At 34.5% G+C, this 19848-nt stretch overlaps 1 protein-coding gene across 1 annotated transcript; it reads left to right on the forward strand.

The window, feature by feature from the left end:
* The first annotated feature begins 5622 nt into the window (after positions 1–5622).
* Positions 5623–16912, forward strand: LOC110115922 (vacuolar protein sorting-associated protein 32 homolog 2-like). Its single transcript, XM_020849333.2, has 6 exons — positions 5623–5773; positions 8382–8467; positions 8537–8628; positions 9287–9401; positions 9472–9670; positions 16635–16912. The coding sequence occupies exons 1-5, from the start codon at positions 5683–5685 to the stop codon at positions 9664–9666; spliced, it is 579 nt and encodes a 192-aa protein (XP_020704992.1). The 5' UTR covers positions 5623–5682; the 3' UTR covers positions 9667–9670; positions 16635–16912.
* Positions 16913–19848: the final 2936 nt, after the last annotated feature.

Consider the following 19848-nt stretch of genomic DNA (forward strand, 5'->3'; position numbering starts at 1 on the left):
AAACGGCGCCGAGCTTGCAGGATTCAGCGGGATTCCTTGCTTGATTTCGGGATTTCGGGCAGATATCGTGGATCCAACGGCTTACAGGTTAGTTAATTTTTTTGTTCTTTTAATTTTTACATGAGGGTTAACAGAGGCAAGAGTGGCGGGGTGGCAAAGCTAGGGAGAGGGAATTAATGAGAGGGTTTAAATGGGTTGCTAAATTTAGGACACTAAATTGGGAAGGAAATTTAGGGCAACCTCTATTTAAATTAATATTAGCATGATTGGGGGAAACCTTTCTAACATAACTCTTCTCATTTTGGAAAGAAATTTCAAATTTAAATTTACTTGAATATGAAATTATTGACTTTCAAAATTTATAATGAGTCAAGTTAGATAAGTATTGAATGTTAGGTTTGAAATTTTGGGAGTCAAAGGAAGGGGTGGTGGCTAGCGGCTAGGAGGGGAGGTGGAGCCGGCGATTTGGTGGTGGTCGGCCAAACATAAGGGGAAGGGGGAGACCGGCGATTAGGAGGAAAGGATGAGCCGGCGGTTTGGTGGGGTCGGCCAAGCGTAGGGGGAGAGAGAGGCCGACAGCTAAGAGGAGAGGTGGGGAGGGAAGTTCCTACGGCTGATGGGCAGTGCCTAGCCCTTATCTAAGGACTTCAAAATCTCACAACTCTCCAAGAAACAAGGTGCACAAATTTTTTCATTCATAATAATCATCATCCTCTCCAAAGAGGGGGAGGGGTCTATAAATTAATGTTTTAGTCAGCCACTTGAAATTTCCCTTGAGCCTTGCCACTTCTCTCTAAATGAGAACAGACTGTACCTTTGGTGCCAAAAAAGTTGTCGTCGTCATGTTTGAAGCTCTCGTATTGCTTCCCTTGCTGCCTTAAAGTGAGTTTTTGTCCTCCACCGACTAGGTTAGCTCCATAGCCTCCCCCAACCCTCATGGCCTTAATAATTGGACATCGGTCCTAATATCTGGCTTGAACCCTTTCATGAAATTCCCCTCCAACACTTCTCAAATAGCCTCTCCAATCGATTAGAAAGGTACCCAAACCTCTGTTGATAATCCATCATTGTCCCTTCTTGAACTAGGGCAAAGAACTGCTCGTAAAAGTCTCTTTCCCAACTAGTTCGAAAACGTTCTAATAAACTATTTTGAACTCCCTTCACAATCGGATTTGATATCTTCTGTCTCTCCATTGATATCAAGACAAGGCCTTCCACTCCAAGCATAGAGCCGCCACTGTGAGACTCTCCTCCGTCAGCCCATTCACCGCAAAGTATTTCTCTGCTCTATAGATCCACCCATGAGCATATTCTCTCTAAAAAATGAGCATATTCAGTTTTCACACTCTCGCATCCCCTCCGCCCTATCTTCCTCACCTCGGCTCCTCACATGTGGCGATTGTTGTAATCTCTCCATTTTTTTCTCTCACCCCTCCTTTCATAGATATCCTCTTACTCAAAATCAACCCTCACCATTTCTTCCTCCCAATTTCTCCTCATATCACATCCTTCACCCATTTTCCTCCTGCTTATATGTTCAAAAGGTTGCATATTTTCCCTGTCGCCAAAGATTTCTACTTTTCGATCATCCCCCATTGTGCTGATATTGGGGTTTCCCCCATTTCCTTGGCCACCCTCCAGTGCTCTCACCTATGATGTTGCCGGTTGGGTGTGAAGCTCCAATATTTTCTTAATCATGTCCTCTAAGTTAGAAAACATTCATTCCATGGATGTCATACGTTCCTCAAATTCAGATTTGAGTTGGCTAACTTCTCATCCTAGTTTCTTTTTCAAATCATCCATTTTTTTCGGCGTCATAGGCTCCTAATCATGCTTTTATACCAATTTGATAAGATTTTGATCAAGATACAAGTTGATCTACTATTCGAGAGGTAGATCAGCTCTCCACAAATTATAGGCGCTGCTAGGAACAACTCCAAAGAAAAATTACAACAAACACACAAATCACATCATGAAAATCAAATAAACCTAATTCAAATAAGCCCCATTTCTTTAAATAATTTATTCCTAATTCTCTCCCAAATATGAATTCAAATCAGCCCCCCTTACTCTAAATAAACTCTCATAATTTCCTCCCAATTTTGGTTTCCTATGGTAATTAATTAAAGGTGGAATTATTCCCCTTTTGATCCCCCTCATTTCCTTGCCCGTTGTCCATCTTAGTGGGGTGCATAGCCTCAGCGGTCCATCAAAGGCTAAGAAGCTTCTTAGTGACTTTTTCAAAACTCTACTTCCCACGAAATATGCGAAGCTGAAGTAGTAACGAAGCACATTAAGCCAAAGCAACATTGAAGAAGAAATGCGAAGAGGAAATGACGACGAGGAAAAGCAAACCCTAAATAGGCATAAGGCTTTAAGAAGAGCATAGACGTACCAAAGAGAAGAGAAATTATAGAAATAGACAACTAATGCAAAGAAAAATAATAATTCATAGTAGGTCACAGGAAAAGAGAACCAACCAATTGGATAATATGACAATTCAATTTTTCGTGTAGTTATAATTGATTTTTAGGTTTATGTTTAAAAGTTAGAGGTTAATTTTTTTTGTGTTTCTATCTTTAGTTTAATATTTTATTAATTAATAATTAATTATTATTTAATAAATAATTAGTATTATTTTATTAGAATTACATTTTCAATGAATTAATTTCCTTAAATCTTGAGTTATGTTGCTAAACAGTTTCGCATGATTTACTAGGATTTAACATCTTTCAAGCCAAACAGTTTGTAATATTTGCTCATGATTTAATAAATTCGGATTTCCAAGATTTACTAAATCTTACTTGAATCCAAACAACCCCTAAATCACTCAAGTTTATATTCGATTATCTTATCTTCAATGGATGTCACTTCAATCATTTCTATTATTTAATAATTTTTAATCTTATTTTTTTTTTAAATTCTTCCACTGTTCATTTTAACATCCTCTTTTTTGCTACATTCAACTTAGATATCAATGACTTTTTTACTGTCCAATACATAGATCCAAAATTATGTAATCAATAATTTCTTTCCAAAATTAAAATTTAAAACTATATTCTAATCTAACTTAAGATGCACAAGCATTTACCACATTCATAATGTTTTGTTAATAATTATCTTAATAGCAATCGCTCTATCAATAGTCTATTCACCTAAACTATTTAATCTTCTAGCTAGCATATGGATATTATTATTATTATTATTATTATTATTATTATTATTATTATTATTATCACAAGCATTTACCAATTTATCACAAACCTTTCCACTATTCTTTCAATCTTGTTCTTTTTATTAATCTTTTCAATGTGCAATAACTTATGGCCTTCCCAATGTCATTTTATTTTTGCTTTTTTTTTTTTCATCCAGTTTCTTGTAAACAAGTAATATTTATTCTTCTTTTAATCATTGCTGACATGAATTCTCTTAACTTCTCATTTAAAGCCCTTAAATTCTATATAACAAATCTAACCTTAGATTTAGACCTAATCAATCCTTATGCCTCATCATAATCAGGTTAAGTTGTGCTCATCACTTAAGTGTGATGTCCTACCTTAACATTTCCTACTTTTCACATCAATCAACCTAAGTTGCAGCACACCATTTAGGGTGACATCCTAATAGACTCTTGCGTACTTATCACCATGAGCATGCTAGATCATGATGCATCACTTTTGGATGCTAAGAATTTTCATATTTAGATTCATTCCATTAGTTTTGACGATTTTTATAGTTGGTTATCAACTTAACATCAACCCTTAACTTTTCTCATTTGGGAAAGCAATGATTCTTATCAAAGGATAAAATTCTAAGAAATAATAATTATAATAATAATATAACAACAACAACAACAAGTCTTTATCCTATTATGTGGGGCCAGCTACATGAATCCTTTTTCTCCATTGTGCCATGTTAAAAGTTAATTTCTCGTTTAAATCTAATAAAGAAATGTCATTTATAATATTTTAAAGCCAAGTCTATTTAGGTTTGTCTTTATCTTTTTTAACATAAGTCAAATCTAATACATCTTTTCCTAACCGGGTCATCAGAAGGCCGCCGTTTTATGTGACCAAACCATCTAAGGCGACTCTCTCTAATCTTATCTTCCATTGGAGCTGCTCCAACCTTTTCACGTATATATTAATTTTGTATCCTATCATTAAGAGTAAAGCCACTCATCCACCTGAGCATCCTCATCTTTGCAACACTTAACTTAATATTATGCTTCTCTTTTAATGACTAACATTATGCACCATAAAGCATTACATGTCTAATCACCATCTCATAAAATTTTCCTCTAAGTTTGAGGGGGACATTTCTATCACACAACAAGTCTGATGCATTCGTTCACTTCACGCTACTGTTAGAGGTTAAGTCTTGCAGGAAAACCTAAAATGCTCAACCAAAATTTCTTTCTTTCCTTTTTTTTTTGTAAAGAGATAACAAATCCTCTATTCTGCTAGTTTTCTGGAATACCATTCCGTGTTACACTTATCATTATCTTTTGTTATTTTTTGACTCACTTAAAGCCTCGTTTGTTTCTCTTTTGCATGACATCAAATTCTTCTTTTAATTGCTATATTCTTCTGTTATTTTTTCTTTTCCTGGTACTACTCTTGCTACTTTGTGAAAGTTCAATCAAGTAACCCTATGTTCACTTATTTTTTTATTTTTTCTGAGATTATCATATATCTTTCAGCGCTTCTTATATTAAAGCTTTAATTTTTGATGTTACTGTCATTCTTTCATTTGGTGCTTCTTAAACGAATTTTTTGATATTACTGTCATTCTTTCATTATGCCATTCTCCTTCCATTCAAAATTTTATTTATAGACATATCTTGCTAGTTTGTTTTTGGCCGTTAAACTACATCACTTATGGTGGTTGTTAATGGTTTGTTATAAAGATGCATCAGCTGTGCAAATTTGATTATCAGAATTAATTATTTTTTGCAAGAAGATTGGTTTTTATTATTGCAAATTTCAACATGGATTTGTTTCCTGTACTGAAACAGCTTGTTTTGGTTGTTCTACCCTGTTGGCGTCGTTGTTTTTTATGTGGCTTTATCTTAGATACCTTATTGAGTTCTATCTTTTTGAAGATTCAAAGGAGAACAAATGTAACTATTTCTTACTTTAACAAAAGGTGGAAATTTGTTTCAATAGTCATGTATCAATGTTTTCTTGTAGGTAGATGAATTTGTGGATTTGGTATGAAATAGATGTCTCGTACTTTTAAAAATTTTATTTGATTCATGGGATTTGATATAAGATTTATGAGATTGCTGTCCCTAAATGCAAGAGATTGATGTTCTTAAATGCAATGCGAATTTGCTTCTAGGATTTGCTCCTCTGTTTTGTTCGTATGAGGAATAATAAGACTTTTGTGAAATTGACATGCTAGAGGAGGACGCCTATTTGTTAGGAGCATACACTAGGTTAAGATGAACTGCATTGCAAACATATTATATATATATATATATACTCTCCGAAGTTATGAACCACAGCCCTGTCATTGTAGTCTTATATTAATGCTTGACTGCTTGTATGGTCTATGTTTTCTTAACTTTCCACGATGCTTACTGACACAAATTATGAGTGATTATTATTATTATTATTATTATTGCTATGTCTACTGTTCTCTGAGACGTTGTCCGTTCAAACGGTTTAGACAATTGAAATGCTAGAGAAAAAAGAGAAAGTTCTTCTGAAGAAGGCTGCTGCTGAAGTTGAAAAGGCCAAGGAGTTTACAAGAGCCAAAAACAAACGAGGTATGTTTTTTCCGTGTTCAGGATTGAGTTTTGATTGCTCTCAGCCTTTTATTTATATCCGAACTTACCGTTCCTTTCAACATACTGTTATTTCTTTGTATTATTGTAAGAGAGAGTGTCTTCGTGGGAAATAGTGGTGTGCTTATGTATGGCTGGATGATATTCTATCTTACTTTATAGTCTAAAACAAAAGGGAACATAATAACTAATGATTATTTTAGAGAGCTGCTTAGAGTAGGATTATCATCAATTAATGATCAAGTAATGGAACCTCTTTTTTGACGTTACGAGCATGCACAAAATCAATAATATTGATTAATAGAATGTGCAAAAGTTAGAGAAGGGAAAATGGTTTAGATCAAAGGTGGTATCATACATGCTAATAGCACTAAATAGCATGCTCCATGATGTATAGCGTGGTGCGGCACACCTCATTGCGTTGAAATGGTATGTGCTAGTTGCACCATTTATGGTAAATATATAGACCCTGTTGCATGCTATTTTAATTTTGATGATTTAGGGTTTAAATTTAATATTAGTATTATTTATAATTTGTTTAATAGGTTAATATTAGCGGTGTTTATGAAGAAACCTACAATATTTGAGATCAATCTAAACAAAAAGACAATGCATCTTTATGTATGCTTAAAACTCTTTTAATTGAGCATGAAGATATTGAGGTTGGTAAAGAAGATTTTGATTTAGAAAAAAATGATGATGCATATAAAGGAAAGAAGACTATTTTGGCTTATTATTATGATGATGATGATTCTCAATATGTTTATTTTATTTTTAAAAATAAAAAGAGAAAAGACCAAAATGGTCCTCGATTATTTGTCAGAACTATTTAATCTCGGACCATATAAAATGTTTGATTTAGTCCCGGACTCCTTAAATATGAGACAAAATAATCCAGTAGTCAAAGTGACAAAATTATAGTTACAGCTTGTGATTAAAATTAAGAGTGTTTTAGGAATACACATTTTATTGAAATTTTCACAAAATCTAATTTTATATATCTTATTTTCTCTTTCTTAACAATCGATTTCAAGTATAACAGGAGTGTATTGAGATCATACAAGTTGTCAAGCAAGATGATTTTTGTAATGAATAATTTGGTTTGATATTTATTTTATCTTAATTCCATTGTAACAAAATATATTATGTTTGGTTTTCTTACTTTTCAACTTTCTTGTTATTTGCATCTGGATAGGTATAGCCTTGCACATGAATAAGAATCGGATTGAATGTGTTGGTTCAATCATGAACCAATCATATGTTCGATTCGGCCCACTTTAAGAATCACCTGTTCGGCTGGCGTATTATTGAACCCGTCCTAATTTCTTAGAACCAACTAAATTAATTATCCCCCCATTAAGCAGTTAAATAAATTAATTTAATAAGTTTAATATACAATATTTAGCTTAAATAAATTAATTTAAATTTAAAGTATTTTTAATTTTATAGTGAGCATTAAATTCCTTCAATAATCTACCAAGTGCCAAACCAAGGATTTTTCACAGCCCCATCACTCTATTTGAGTTGCCAACGCATGCATTGGAAATCTAAAATACTATGTAAATAATACTAAGATAAAGCTCCCAAATGTGAGATAAATAACAAATGCACTAACATTCTCAAGTTCATAGCACATGCACTAAATGTTGTTAAATATATTTTTAAATTAATTTTTATAATGTGAATAATATTAATTTTTTTATTAATCATTCTTAAAAAATTTATGTATTTAACTATAAATTATATAAGATTAATTTTTATCTATTTGTTAATTATAAATTATCTAACATAAATAATCTGGAGGTGCAAATTTATAATGTAAGTTAGTGCATGATTTATAAGTGCATCATTATTATATTATTATTATGTTATTTAGATCATATTTAAATAATTTAAATATTTTTTAATATACTTGATTTGGCCTTAGGTTTAGCCCTAGTCGAATCATTGAACTTTAAATCTCATTCTTTCGGTTTTATGTACATTCTAAAAAAGTTGACTAAAGCAGATGGGTTTAAAAAAGTTGACTAAAGTATTGCATTGAAGACTATTTATTGCTCTGTAGGACTTTTGCATGTTTTCAATATATTAAACTTGCCTTCTTTTTTCTAAATTTATTCAATAAGTGTCCGCTTCAGCTTTTGGGTTTCGTTGTTCCCTTAGCTACTTTTTGTAGAATGTATGAAGTCTAACCTATGCATGAGATAATCAGATGTGAATTTTGAAAAGGTTGTTTGTTTTAATCAAAATGACAATGCTCACTTTGATTGTTTGGTTATGTTAATCTGGGATGAATTTGAATGAAGAGGCTGGATTTACTTACATTCTGGTGACGCTCAAGCCAATTGGTTTTGAGTCGGCAACCCAAAAATCCTTTCATTTCTTATCTACTGTGGCATCCCTGCTTATGGTCCCACTCCCTTCACTTTATATAGGGTTTTTCTTATCGTTAACCAAATAGGTTATTTGTTCATGCAATAAACATTTGAAGATGTTGATTCCAATTCTGAATGGTTACGTGTGATAAAAAATGGCATTCCTAGTTTTAATGCATACAAATAACTATTATCTATTTTAATTTATATAATAGCTGCGATACAATGTTTGAAGAGGAAGAAGCTTTATGAACAGCAAATCGAGCAGCTAGGAAATTTTCAATTAAGAATTCACGATCAGGTATAAGTTTCTTCTTGCTGTGTCTTGTTACCGTGTGATCTTTATACTTATGAAGTTTTTTTAATTCAGATGATAATGTTAGAAGGTGCCAAAGCTACAACTGAAACTGTTGATGCTTTGAGAACCGGAGCATCAGCAATGAAGGCTATGCAGAAAGCAACGTAAGTACCTAATTACTAAATTATTACGAATGGTACAAGTAACCAACTCTTTCATACTTATGTTGATACCTTGGTGGTTTTAAAATGTTGAGCATGTTCTTGAAATGAACAATTTTTTCCATCTATCTTCCTTTCAGAATGGATATATTCTAGTCCCGATTCAATCTTCTGATTGTAACTTTGAATTATAAGTATTCATGTTACATCTGGGTTAGGTTCTGGTATCTCTCTCATTATACTATTGTTACTATGTTTTAATTGAAAAGTAATTATTCTACCTTCTGAAGTTTTCATCCATATTTAATTTTAATTTGGTTATATTGTACTGGTTTTGTGTACATGAAATGAAGTCACCTTTACCTCCCTAGAGATACACAAGCTGCCATGCAATTGTGTTTTCCACAGTGATGAAACCATGGAGCGGTACACATGCAGTGTAACGCTTTCCATCACATTTCCGCACATCAAAATTTTGATATCTCAGATTTATCAAAATGCGAAACTTCTTGAAAGCAGTACCAATTGATGCCTCTGTTCTATAAGCTTTCAATCCCTTCATGGAAATTATTGTAAACATAGTTTTGTGCTGTTCATGCAATTTTTTTGTGCAAGAAAACGATGCAGTTTTCATTGATACTCACTCAATTAATTGTTATAGCAACATTGATGATGTTGACAAGACTATGGATGAAATCAATGAGCAGACCGAGAATATGAAACAGATTCAGGAAGCACTCTCTGCTCCTATTGGTTCTGCAGCTGATTTTGATGAGGTGTGTAATATATATTTATTTATTTTTATTAATTTGAATATGATGAACCATGGCTATATTGCACTGGCAGGATGAACTTGAAGCAGAACTTGAGGAATTGGAGGGAGCTGAGTTGGAGGCACAACTTCTTACACCGGCTACAACAGCTCCTGCTGCCCCAGTTCACAGTGTTCCATCTGGCAAGCAACCACTCCGTCCTGCTGCTCATAAGAATACAGCTGAAGAAGATGAGCTTGCAGCACTGCAAGCGGAAATGGCTTTGTAATAAGGTAGTCCTTTTGTTATAGTTGGTTTTGCTAAATCAGTATCTATATCTGACAATCATGCTTTCCTGGCAAACTGCTTAAAATAAGTTTTTATACTAGACGGTAGCTGCAGTACATTTGTGATTATATTAGGTCCGATTATTTTGCATGTTTATAAAACTATTTCTTCAAGGGGTCAAGGTTGAGATGAAATGAAATCTTATGCTGATCTGAACAAGAAGAAGATCAGGTAGTTAGTTTATCACTAGCATGGGCTTAGAATGACTGTAGGTGTGGTATATTTGAAATGCACTTTTAGTTGATGCTGGTTTTTATTTTTTCCAGCAAAATCTGCTGGTTTAACATTCTAGCTTTTCTCAATGAGATTTCAAATTTTTTACTTTAATTCTGCCATATGTGTATCTATATGTACTGTACAAAGCTAGAGCAGGTGGTGAACATTTGGCGTTTGTAATTTTCTTTTGAATTCATTGGTCTGGAAGGTTTTCCCTATGCGATACTTATATTTTAAGCATTAAGTGGTAAGATTGATGAGGACAACAACGGACGTTTTCGACGAGTATATCAACGCAGGAGGCACAGAGCGATGGATACGATCCACAACCTTTATTTTGATGTTTTATGTATTAATTACTATTTACGATTGTACCCTTTTCTTTGAGTTGTCTTGAGTTGTAACCCCAGGGGCATTTGCGTCATTGTATTTTATTTCCTTAGGTCTATATATTGTGGCCTCCTCTATTGTATCAGATGATTTTGATGAATGAAATTTTAGTTTTCTTGCTTGATCGCTGAGTGAGTTCTTGAGAGGAGAGACTCTTGGTGGGTGAGAGCAGTACCCATCAACCTTCGGAGGATTCCAAGGTTTGCGGCCCCGATCTTTTCTTCTTTTTTTTCCCTAACTCCACCTCCTCTCCTAGCCACCTACCCACCGGTCGCCCAAACCCCCATCCCCTTCCCCTCCTCTTAAAACCGAACCCCCCCACCACCTGTCTGCAGGCCTCCAACAGTCGCCCAAGCCACCGACCACAATCCCACCCGACGGCCTCCCCCATCCTCTTCCATACGCCTAGCCTCCGGCCTCTCCCCATGATCCCTAAATTTGAAATTCAAATTTCAAAGCCCATTATTCCCTTTCCTAAAATAGGATTTGGTAATTAGGAAAGCTTCCTAATGAGAATTCAATTAATTAATTGGATTTTCAAATACTTTTCTATTGCCTAAACCTAAGCAAGGAAATCTTCCAAATTATTTAAATCTGAGAATAAAATCAGATTTAATTAAATACCCTATTTATTTCTTTGGGGCCCACTTAACAGAAAATCCCAATCATCCTCACCCATATGGCCGGCCCCTCTACCTAGCCTAATCCCTCTCCAAATTAAGTGACAATCATCATTAATACCCCATTAATACCACCCCAAACCGCCGGCCCCTATTACCTTTTTTGGAATAAATTTTGAAAATGCAATTTACCTCCCCCCTCCCTTAGGAAATCTGAATTCAAATTTCAGATTTACTAAATCCTTCCCACACCTCTTTGGACCTAACCCAAGCCGCCCCTCTCTCTCTTTGAGCCGCCTCCCTCACCTACTCCCTCTCTTGGAGCATTATAATTCTTATGTCAATAAAAGCCAAGAGAAGCCTAGAAGATTTTTCACCCTCCACGTCATTGGTGTATGGACAATCCTGAGATCGACCACGGCCTTGCTTACAACGCCCAAGGAGAGAGATATTTTCCGATCTCCTTTCTACGAACCAGATTGGGGGTACGACAGCACGGTGGAACGCTACGTCAACCGCATTGTTTACTCTGCCTCGCCGAGACTATCGAGTTTCAACGACTAAGAACACCGTGGTTCCTCATCGGATGATCCTTGCCTCCTCCACTTCCGGCTACCTTCCCAACAACCAAGCTACTCGGCTCTTTCTTCCTAGTGGTTATTTCAAGTCTAGTGTGGAAGATCTTCACCTGCTAAGCCATAGAACCGTAGAGAGAGTAAACCTTCAAGGTGAACATCTCAATATTAAATTTCGGATTCATGTTATAAGCTATTACGTTACTATTGCCTTTGTATTGGATTAAGAGTGTTTTGGTTAATCTTCATGTACTTCTTTGCCTAAACAAGTGGAAGACTACGAATTTTATAAAATCTTACTTTGATTTGACGCATAAATTTTATATTGATTAACTTTCAATAAATTCTCTTTTTAATCTCTCGCAAACTCCTTGCATGTATCACATCAAAGATATTTCTTCAAGCACCAATTGGGCCATTCACAAAGCGGTAGTTCCTTAAAGCACCAAGCATCAACTTCGTGATATGTGATAAAGCAGAGCTTTGTTTTGAGTTTTATTTATCAAGATCTAACTGTTCAAGGGAATGAAAGTGCTCAGATGACACTAAAAAGTGCTCTGATATCACTTGAAAATTCGTAGGGATGTTAAGCCCTATAGAACTGGCCCAAGGCTAAATAAAGAGAGTGGTGAATTGGTAAAGAAGAAACTTTAAGCAAAGTACAAACCAAAATCACCACAAATAAAACAAATGCGGAAATTAAATGCGGAAGCAAATAATAAGAAAGAACACATCGGATTTATAGTGGTTCGGTCCAACCTTGACCTACGTCCACTCCTTGGAGGCACCCTCCAAGTATTGCACTAAAACAAGTGTCTCTCCTTTAGCCCCTACAGCTAGGCGGAGAAGCCCTTACAAAATCACTTCCACCTTTCCCGGTGCGGCGGAGTCGCTGGGTCCTTAGACACCAAAGAGATCTTCTTCTTTGGTGAACTTCCCTCGAGACAAGCCTTGAATCCGACGGTATTAAGGTGCAAGCCTGCTGGAGCAACCGTGTGGAATCCCCCTCCACACTCCCTTGAGTCCCCCCTTACAGGATCTTCTCCCTCTCAGACTTCACCCGTTCCTTACTCCCTTTCAAGCTTTCTCTTCAAGTTTCCCCCACAAGAACGAAGCTACAATGGCTGCCAAAGACACTTACAAAGTGTCATGTCATAGCTTAAATAGAAGATCTCAAAACGGCTTTGCTGACATTATCGTCCAGGACGATAAACATATCGTCCTGTACGATCAATTCAAATTCAGCTCATCAGCCTGAGACAATTTGGGACGATCAGAAGAAAATTGATTACATCGTCCTGGCTGATCTCACGATCGTCTCGGACGATTAGTTTAAAATTGATTTCAATCGTCCTGATCATCGCCCTGAATAGATTCTGGCTGATGTAAATGGTCCAGGCAATCGTCCTGGCCGATCCTATGATCGTCCCGGACGATGTGATTGTATCAATCAGCCATTAATGCTTTCCAAAGATATCAGATCAATTTAGGCATAATTGAGTTAGATCGTCCTCGACGATGTCTATATCGTCCTGGCTGATTTCCTAAAACAATGAATACCTAATTTGATCATGGCGGCTGATTCTTTCTGAATTGAACTTATCATCCTGGCCGATACAAGTATCGTCCAGGCCAATCAGCTCATGAGGGATGCCTTAATGAGGATGCCCTAATTATGATTTCTTCTTTTGGACCGATCGTCCAAGTCGATATAAATATCGTCCCGGACGATGTTACCAAAAATAGAAATCTTTAGGGAACAACAAAAAAATCTTCCAAGCTACAATACATCAGGAGCCACACTAAATACAATAGACTTAAGAAAGGAAAAAGTGTACAAACTGACTCAGACCTAGTCTACCCAATCTTGAGCTGATTTCAAATTGCAGTCTGATCGTGTGGACCTGAAATGTTAGTACGTAAGGCAGCCGTAGAGAAATAAGAATATTTGCTATCATCAAAATCATAAATCATAGATCCGCAACAGGGAATAGTGGCCAATGTTCATTTAAAGTATTTGTCCAAGAGATGAATATTTAACGACGGTGACATATATCACAATTTAATTGACTCATGGCACCAATTTATTTAAGGTTAAATGTGTAATTGAAATATGCACAAATGGAACTTACATATGAAATAATAGAATGAATATAATTACTTTTAATTCCCTTGATTTAATATTTCCACTCATTATAAATCTTATTCTCTAAATTTAGTTTGTATTCATCCTCATTAGCCCTATATCGACTATTTGCATGCCTGAGATTTTGAACCTTCATAAATCATTTTGAATAACTTATTCTTGCTATCTTAGATCTTCCCCTTTTCCTTTCTTATCCTTTGACTCTAATTTTGTCTACCCCTCTAATGGAGGTATTTTCTATTCTCCATTTTTACATGTCCAAATCTCCTAAGCTTATTTTCAACTACCTTTAGTAGTCGTTGCTCCAACCATTCCTATAATATATTTATTCTTTAATTTATCCCTCCTAATTTTTCCACATTTCAATCTTAGCATTATCATCTCTACCTTGTTCAACTAAGCTATCAAATAATATTTTTATTGCCTTGAATCCATGCAATATAGCTGAGCTATTTACACTTTTATAAATTTGTTTATGAATCTTACTTTCTAAATTTAATTTATTTTTTTTTTTAATTTTTATTGTCTTGAATCCTTGCATTTTATTATGCTCTATTGTTCAGAGTGATGGTGAAATAGATGGGGATATTATTAGTAGAATCCAAGTTGGATGGTTGAAGTAGAGGAATGCATCAAATTTGTTGTGTGATAGAAAAGCCCCTCTCAAAATTAAGAGAAAATTATGTAAGATGGTGAGACCTTTAATGCTTTTTGGTGCAAAATGTTGTCCATTAAAAGAGAAGCATAATATTAACTTAAGTGTTGCAGAGATGAGGTGTCGCATCCTGAAATTTGAAGTAAAAGAATTTCTTTTTTTTTTAAATATTTGTTGAATTCTTCCTATTTCTTTTATCTTTCATTTAATAACCAGATCGTTAAACATCCAGATCATTTTGACATCCAAAGCTGATTAATTGCATTAAAGAAAATCAACAAACAACGAAAAATATAATTCACATTATTTTAGTAGTCAATATTTACATTCTGTCGGCAGTGTCCAAAACAATATATACAATACCTTTCATAGGTTACAAAAGAATATATATAACAAAAAAAAAAAAAAAAAAAAAAAAAAAAACTAAAATATTATTACAGCTAAGCTTCAATCCACAGGCTCCTTACATTTACCTGAATTCATATAAAATCACATAATGAGCATAAAAGCTTAGCAAGTAATCAAAATCTTACAAGTGATTCAAACTAGTAGCAATATTACATTCTTTGCATAACTCAATCATATCAATAATTTCAGTACATATTTTCTTGTAATCTTCTCATGTTAAATCATAGTATAACACTGTTTAACCCATTTCAAGTCTATCTTTTTCCCTACTCATTTTACCCAGAAATTCCTTTACACATATTGAATCAGTAAAAATGTAATAAAATCATATCATATTGTTCAAAAAGATCAAATCTATGACATATCAAAAGTTATACGGTGAAAGCTTACACAATCAAGAGATAATGCATTTTTGGCAAATTTATGAGAGATAAATCCGTAGAAATCAAAATTATCTAAAATAGAAGATGATAGTTACTTACAAATATTCAAACACTTTTTACAACAGAAGCGACGGATGAAAAAACAAAAAAAATCAATTTTCTCTCTCATCTTCCTCTCTCTTATCCCTTTCTTTCCCAAACAAGTCACGATCGAAATGGGGGAGGTGGCGGCACTGGAATACTTTCATGCTTAGGTTTAGAATAGAATATATATATAATAACTCTGTTAGTGGTCTAGCACCGTAGCGCTCAAATCCAGCGTTGCAACGCTATATTTTGAATCCATAATTACTATAGAATAAAGACTCAAACACTGTAGCTACCTTTGGCGTCGCTGTGCTCTGAAACCTAGCTCCGCAATGCTCATAAGTACAGTGCCGAAGAGCTCTAGTTCAATCAGAAATTCAAAAATTCATATTTTTAAATACTTTTCATTTTCGGGTTGTTACATGAGGATGCTCAGGTGGATAAGTGGTTTTACTCTTAGAGTTAGGATACGGAACAAACATATCAGTGAAAAGGTTGGAGTAGCTCTATTGGAATATAAGATTAGAGAGAGTCTCCATAGATGGTTTGGTTACATTAAACGATGACCTTTTGATGACCCGGTTAGGAGAGTTAGCCTTCTTTGTTCCAAATGTTTTTTTTTTTTTTTCATTTTCTTTCACTTATTTTAGTGGATATCTTTTCGATTAGAATTATGTCATTTGTGAAAAGCATACTACAGCATATTCTTTATAAATATCTTTATAATTAATTCAAAAATATATTGACTCAATGGTAATACTTTATCATTGAAAATTCTTTGGTCACTTCACAATTACTTCTAATAGTAATTAGTGTTCCAACAACCATATCGTAAAAAATTTCATTATACTTTTGGCATACATCTTTCTTTGGGCGATAATAAAATTTTAGCAAAAGTGGAAAACAATACTCTTTGTCAAATGAATAACATTTTATCACAAAATAGTGCAGTATCTTTTTATGTCCTGTCCTATTTTAATGCAATAGTTCATTAATAAATAAATATATATATATATATATATATATATATATATATATTTAATGCATTTTGCATCAATATATCTTGATACATTAATTTCTTCCTACTGGTTCTTAATGACTGCCCTGTAACATGTTTGGTATTAGAATTTCTATTCCTATTGTGGATCTGAGTTGCAGCTACCGACTATCTCTAAATTTGGAGTTCGAATCACAGATTTTACGATTATTGCTTATCGTTCTCTAAAAAAAAAAATCTGACTTCTGGCATTTCACTGCTTTTTACTGAACTCTTTGCATGAAGCACATCAAATGGAAGCCATTTTGAGGAGAAAAAATTGCTCCAATATCAAATATTATGAAGTTCTCCCATTTTGAAACCATTCTCCTTCTACATCAATTTAATCTTTCTCTAAAATATTTGATTAGCTCACTGATTTGCACTCTACAGGTTGTGATTATCATGTAGAGATGATTTGTGCACTTGGAATTTAGGAATCCTTAACCTGGCCCTATTGGTGCAGCAGCTCAATAATATCTGTTACTTTGTTCAATGTCTTATTGTAGGCTGACGGTGAGGATTGAACTATGCCCTAATTATACCTTTTATGAATAACAATCTTGTATTTATGATATAATATTGATGAACATAGGCTTTACTGTATCAGCTTATGTTTGGTTTATGTGAATGGATGCCTTTACATTACTGGTGCTGGATATATTATTTTACTGTTTGTGGCTACGTTGTTGAACTATGGGCGTTATAAGTTTGATCAAAAGTTTTCTTGGCGGTGTCACATGTGACATCACTTGGAGACTCTATTCTATTATTGAGAAATTATTATGTGCGGACGTCAGACGCAGCTCTATGTCCGGAGGCGAATCAGGTACAATCACGTCAGCAGTACTGAGCGGCGTTATCGAGTGAAGGGGTGATGTGACACATTCTGGTTGATCTCCGGATGACAATCAGCATCCCATAGAATAATTTTTCTCTATTATCTAATTATTTAGTTGTACTATGAAATAATTTATGACATAAAATTAAGAATGTGTGCTATAAAAAGCATTTTATTTAGATATAAACGTATTAGAATGCCCTGATAAATCTTTTTCTTTGAGAAAACGTGAACCCTTTATGATCTTATTCTAATAAAATAGTTTTTTTTTTTTTTACAATTACGTGTTACAGAATTGTGTTAGGCCGTGAATTCGTGCTGGAAGGGCATATGATCTAATAAAATAGTTAATTATTTTAACAATTTCCAAATATATTTTTCTTGTTAACTTCGCTCAATTGGAAGTATAGGATTCATATAATGTACTTTTCGTTAACATAAAATTAGTCCAAATGTATTATCTCGTGGTAGCTCTTAGAGACCATAATTATCTTCACATTCAGTATGAATGTATGATGCAATAAACAGTCCAATTCTAACGTTCGCTTGATTTTTAAGGTTATATTTAAGGTTAAATGACATATTTGGCTTCAAAAGAATTTTGAAAGTATTTTCAATTTTGATCTGAATTTTCTCACTAATTATAAAATCATTGAGGAATTTATGATTTTAAGCATGATTACTAATGGCTATGTATACTTTAGTTTATAATTCTCAAATGAACACATTCTCAATACAATTTGTTCTTATTAGTATTGAGTTTTGTTTTGGGATGGAGTTTTGTGCATTAATTTTAGATGAAATTCACAGATTAATGAAAAGAGTATGAGTAATCCTAAAGTTTTTTAAGTTAAAAAACTGAAAAGAAAAAAATTTGTGGGGCTTTACTCAATTGAAATGATGTCACCATATGAGCATTGATTATAAAGGTTTATTCATTTCATTTGGAGATGGCAAATTATAAGAATATGGGAATCTACTAGAGTAGATCAATAATAGTAGTTAAGCAATGATAATTATGTGATGGTGGTGGTCAAACGGCAGTGGTTCGACAGCGGTAGTCCAACTATGGCAGCTCGGTAGCGACAATTTTAAGTTAGTTGCTTGGTGAAAGCACTTGTTTGACGAAATGTGACATAGTTTGATAATGATAATTAGGTAGTGATCATCTAAATTTGATTGTTCAGTAAGGCTAGTAGTGGGACCATGTTGATTGGACAAGAATAATCTGGTGATTGTGGACGGAAGTCCAAGGCCTCACTATAACCCATATCTTAAATTCAAAAAAAAAATATTGATGAATGTATTAGTCTATTTAGTTACAAGAAATAAAATGAATATGTAATTGGTCAAATAAGTATATGCTACGTAGATTACCTTGACGAGGAAGGATTATGCGGAAAGGTTGCCCTATTATGACCTATTTGTTTGCAAAAGCCAGAAGTCTTGTGTGAGCTACTCGAGGGCTCATCCATAGTGTTACGGTACCTATTCATTCGTGGTCGACCAATACAATGCCTAAAAGTTGGAGAAAGTAAAGGGATTAATCCACTCTCTTCGTTAAAGGTGGGCCATAGGTCTTTTGGGGGGAAGACATGGAATAATTTGGAGTACATAGTGATGTAGTTGTCAACCTTAAAAAATGGTGCTACGAATGCATTATGATCCCGCCTAGCTCCGGCATCTATAATTATGCCATGAACGCAAGGAACATGATACAGTTGTGGTTTCAAATATGTGCACGTACAGAAGGCATCACTTATGATCTCAACCTTGTTAGCTCGAGAAGACGTATCAATAACTTCAAATTCATTTCTATTAATCATGACTAGTTCAGGACACCGATGAGCATCACGTTCAGCTTTTTGTATCACAATCATCGTGCGTGAAACAAATATTGATTGGGCTTCCTTAACCCACTTTCTAGCTTCGAGTAATCTCTTTAGAAATAACACCAAAATAGGTTATAATAAATTGACAGTATTAGCCCTTATATATGAAGGCTACAGGCACGTCTAAGAACACCGTTAAAACATTCAGATGCGTTTATGGTCATAATATCATACCGGCATCCTTCATCCAATAATAGGGACCATTTAGAGACATCGTGCTGCACCAACCAATCGAAGGCCTCTTGCTTTGTAATTCTAATGTCATTCATCATTCGATTGAAGTACGAAAAATCATCTGTATTTTCGGGGCCAATTTTTAAGAAGGAGCAAGATTTATGCGGCATTTAGGGAAAGCATCAGCAAATTTTAAAAATTCGAAAACGAGCAGATGCGCTGTCAAGATTGGCGCATTCAAAGAATGCATCGAACTAATAGGCGCATTCTTTGAATGCACCAATTTATTTCGTGCATTATACTGAATGCGCCATATATGTTCGCGCATTGTGCTAAATGTGACGTTTAGGATGGCGCATTGTACATGAATTAATTCTAGCTGGCCACATCGATTTTCGATTTTTGCTATCGTTTAGCGGAGACTAGATCCGCTTAATCCAGGATTCCTCATGAAATTTTGTGTGGGAGGATTGAATGAGTTGGTTGGGAGGAGGAAAGTTTGTTAAATTATGACCATATGATATTATGACCATAAACGCATCTTAATGTTTATGACCATAAACGCATATCATACCGACTCTGGGTAGTGAGGAAATTCAGCTTGTGAGAGATGGATTCCAAATTTAGAAGCAAGGTGAGTTTTAATTTTATTTTTTTCAGTTATGCTATGAAAAAAAAAAATTTTGTTATAGTTGTTGTG

Source organism: Dendrobium catenatum, unplaced genomic scaffold (assembly GCF_001605985.2).
Source record: "Dendrobium catenatum unplaced genomic scaffold, ASM160598v2 fragScaff_scaffold_1221, whole genome shotgun sequence".
Taxonomy (NCBI): Eukaryota; Viridiplantae; Streptophyta; class Magnoliopsida; order Asparagales; family Orchidaceae; genus Dendrobium; species Dendrobium catenatum.

Bases quoted from the DNA above. Each gene is read 5' to 3' on its own strand.
- LOC110115922 (XM_020849333.2), top strand. From the start codon at position 5,683: ATGCTAGAGAAAAAAGAGAAAGTTCTTCTGAAGAAGGCTGCTGCTGAA. The intron at 5,774-8,381 runs GTATGTTTTTTC...TTTATATAATAG, and splicing joins AAGAGCCAAAAACAAACGAG to CTGCGATACAATGTTTGAAG. The intron at 8,468-8,536 runs GTATAAGTTTCT...TTTTTAATTCAG, and splicing joins AATTAAGAATTCACGATCAG to ATGATAATGTTAGAAGGTGC.